Below are 3,651 nucleotides of genomic sequence, written 5' to 3' on the forward strand. Positions count from 1 at the left end.
CCCCCTCTCCCAGCCCGGGTACCGCTCTTGGCTCCCTCTCAGCGTCGCAGCCCAGCTCAAATTTCCCGGAGAGCAATTAGAACGGGAATTAGGCTGCATTGATGGATTCCGTCTGATTTGCGGGCACCACCCTAGAGTGGGGGAGCCTTGGCGCTGAGACCCTGGCTCAGGTGGCAGCCTTGCCCCCTACCCCATGCCAAGCAACCAAGAAAACATTGAACCCTTATGCCTGCCAGACTCCATGCCCTCCATGCTGGTTACTTCTCCCATTGCCCCATTCCCTTTTACAGAAGCAGTTAGTATCTCCCAAAACAAATTCTCTTTGGTTTTTAATCAGTTATAATCTGTTGCTGTTGTTATTGCAAAGATGCTGCCAATGTTAAAAGCCCATGCAGATGCTTTGGGTTTGGGCAGTCTTATTTCTGCGCACTGCTTCCCCAGACCCCTAAGCTTCCCCCTTCATTTCTCACAATTGCATTCAGGGATCAGAGCAGGTGACTGCAGCGATTTGGTTCCAATAAAATCGAAAGTAAACATCTCCTGTGAAAAGTCCCGGGCTGTAAATTCGAAATGTTTATGCTAATTTCCCATTGTATGGAAAAAGCTCCTGGGCGAAACTGCTTTGAGCCCGAGAACGATTTAAAAAGCTGGAGCTGTGTACATAGCGCCGAGCGTTTGAAGTTGTTTAACCATTGTATGACCAGAAAGAAGAGAGTGACGCGGCAGGGCGAAGGAGCCGGGTCTTGGGGAGAGCGGAGGTGGATCAGGGTGGGCAAAGGCGGGTCAGGGTGGGCAAAGGCAGCCGATGCCAGGAATACAACTGCCCTTCGCGCCGTTCCAAAGTGAGAGAAGACAGTGGTTTCCCAGCGCACTGCTGGAAGTGTGCGCGAGTAGACAGGGTGCGGGCAAGATGCGCGGGCAGACCGTCCGAACTCGCCACATGTGAGGTGCGAGACCTAGATGGGCGCCATCTCGGCTTTCATTCCCCATTCCCTGTCTCTGTTCGTAAAGCTCAGCGACTGTTTTTCCTCTTTTACACCCACAGCCCTGTCATTTGAAGGAAAGGGCTGGTTGGCCAGCATCTACAGAACAAAGACTGGGCGTTGTAGGCAGCACCAAAATTAAGACTGTTTGAGAAACTTAGAGAAAACCGGCGATGGGGCTAGGACTGGATAAGGAATAATGAGACCTTCTCCTCCCTCCCCACAGACACCTTCTCCACGCGGAACCCGGTCCTCCTGCTTCCGACGCAGGAGCGATTCCACAGGTGGAAAATCTGAGACCGGCTGGAGGGACGTTCGGGGGTGCGCGGCACTGAGCTGACAGGGTTGACTGGAGACAGCCTACTTTTAAGGTGTAGGGACGATAATAGAAAGAAGGGGACCAGGACCAAGTGGACAGAGGATACGAGGGTGTGCGCCCATGGGGATCTGTAGAAGCGAGGCCGCGGGGGTGCAAAATCAATAAGATGAACGGGCTGATCGCCAATGCAAAGCCAAAGGGGAGTAAGAAATAAGGAGAAAGAAAAGAATATTAAATCGCGGGAGAATGAGAAAATAAACCCGCAAAAGGGAGAGGAGGGGGCGAGGGCGCCTGTTACGGCGTGGGTGGGGTTGACAAGAATAGAGTACATTATGCAGTTCATTTAGTTAACAAGTGAAATAATGAGGAAGCGTGCAGAGTGAATGCCAAGAGAAAAGGCACAAAAACCCTATTGAGAGGCCCTGGCCGCTCCTGGCGTAGCCCATCACATGGCAATAGTCCTATTTAAGCTGCGCCGCCGGCGCCTTTCAGCACCACTAGCGCTGGCCAGCACCCCGCGCTCTTTGGGCGGTGCCCGCGGCAGCAGAGGCTGCGGTTTCAGCCTAAGTCTCAGCCGCGCCTTCAGCCTCGTGGGCAGAGGCAGCTGCGGGATACCGCGGCCGGGGAAAGCGCGTGGAGAGCCGGAAGGTGCGGTGGGAGCAGAGGGCGGGCTGGCTGCGGGGCGGCCGCGCGCCGGGGCCATGCCGCGCTCCTTCCTGGTGGACTCGCTAGTGCTGCGAGAGGCGGGCGAGAAGAAAGCTCCCGAGGGCAGCCCGCCGCCGCTCTTCCCCTACGCCGTGCCCCCGCCGCACGCGCTACACGGTCTCTCGCCTGGCGCCTGCCACGCGCGCAAGGCCGGGCTGCTGTGCGTGTGCCCGCTCTGCGTCACCGCCTCGCAGCTGCATGGGCCCCCCGGGCCGCCCGCGCTGCCTCTGCTCAAGGCGTCCTTCCCACCCTTCGGCTCGCAGTACTGCCACGCGCCCCTGGGCCGCCAGCACTCCGCTGTGTCGCCCGGGGTCGCTCACAGCCCGGCCGCCGCGGCCGCCGCCGCCGCCCTCTACCAGACGTCCTATCCGCTGCCTGACCCCAGGCAGTTCCACTGCATCTCCGTGGGTAAGCGGGGCCGCCGCGCAGAGGGACAGGGCAGAGGTGATCCGAAGCAGGATGGAGAGCCAGGGATGGAGGAAGAGGGACCCTGGGCTTTCTGGGGGCGGTGAGGGTCATGTCGGGGACTAAGGGGGGCGCTTGGGGTGGAATGCAGATAGAGGGCCAGGACACAACGCCAGGAGGCGGATGAGGGCGGACGTTCAGGTCCTGGAGTGGGGGCCGGGGTTAAGTGAGGGCTGGGATCCAGGGCTCTCCATGAAGGGGAAGGAGTTCCAGGGCTGCCTGACTCCGGGAGAATCAGGATCTCGGAGCTGGACAAGGAGGCTCTCACTGTAACTCTGCCGTGGGTAGTGTTGGGGCGAAGAGGTGGGTAAGAGGTCAAAGTTGTAGGATTCTGCTGGCCGCCTACCTAGGTATTGGGTCCACAGCACAGAGGTCTGATCGCTTCCCTCTCTGCTCTGCCACCTCCAGATAGCAGCTCGAACCAGCTGCCCAGCAGCAAGAGGATGCGCACGGCTTTTACCAGCACTCAGCTGCTAGAGCTGGAGCGCGAGTTCGCCTCTAATATGTACCTGTCCCGCCTACGTCGCATCGAGATCGCGACCTACCTGAATCTGTCCGAGAAGCAGGTGAAGATCTGGTTTCAGAACCGCCGAGTGAAGCACAAGAAGGAGGGCAAGGGCAGCAACCATCGTGGCGGTGGCGGCGGGGGTGCTGGTGGTGGCGGGAGCGCACCGCAAGGCTGCAAGTGCGCATCGCTCTCCTCAGCCAAGTGCTCCGAGGATGACGACGAATTGCCCATGTCTCCGTCCTCCTCAGGGAAGGACGACCGGGATCTTACGGTCACTCCCTAGGCGCGCGTCTCCCTAGGTCCCCTACCCCAAGACCTCCCTGCGCCTCGGTGACTGGTCCTGGGACTCAGCGCTGGTTCCCAGGCACCCGCTGCCAAGCCACTGCCCGGCATGGATTTGGCACGGTTTTGCAGAGGTCCCGGGCCTGGGCAGGGCTGAGAGCTTGGCAGAGACTAGACCATGGTGTCCCCGCCCCAGGGCTCGCTCGCGTCCAGAGCCAACTCCGAGCTGTGAACACTATAAGCGCTCGAGTCCTCCTGGGCAGTGCAGCACCGCGGCCCCAGCCTGCAAGCCTGCTTGGCGCAGCGCCTTGCTGGCAGCCGGCGCCTCCTAGCCCTCCCTCTCTGGGCTGGCTTGGGCTTCCTCGCTTACTCTACTGTCCTCCACTCTC

At 59.8% G+C, this 3,651-nt stretch overlaps 1 protein-coding gene across 1 annotated transcript; it reads left to right on the forward strand.

Annotated features, from left to right (window-relative positions):
- The first annotated feature begins 1,961 nt into the window (after window positions 1-1,961).
- Window positions 1,962-3,267, forward strand: GSX1 (GS homeobox 1). The gene is made up of 2 exons (XM_050766923.1): window positions 1,962-2,415; window positions 2,881-3,267. Exons 1-2 carry the CDS (start codon window positions 2,004-2,006, stop codon window positions 3,261-3,263), a joined length of 795 nt encoding a protein of 264 aa, XP_050622880.1. The 5' UTR covers window positions 1,962-2,003; the 3' UTR covers window positions 3,264-3,267.
- The last annotated feature ends 384 nt before the right edge of the window (window positions 3,268-3,651 follow it).

The sequence above is a fragment of the Macaca thibetana genome, chromosome 17 (genome assembly GCF_024542745.1).
Source record: "Macaca thibetana thibetana isolate TM-01 chromosome 17, ASM2454274v1, whole genome shotgun sequence".
Lineage (NCBI taxonomy): Eukaryota > Metazoa > Chordata > Mammalia > Primates > Cercopithecidae > Macaca > Macaca thibetana.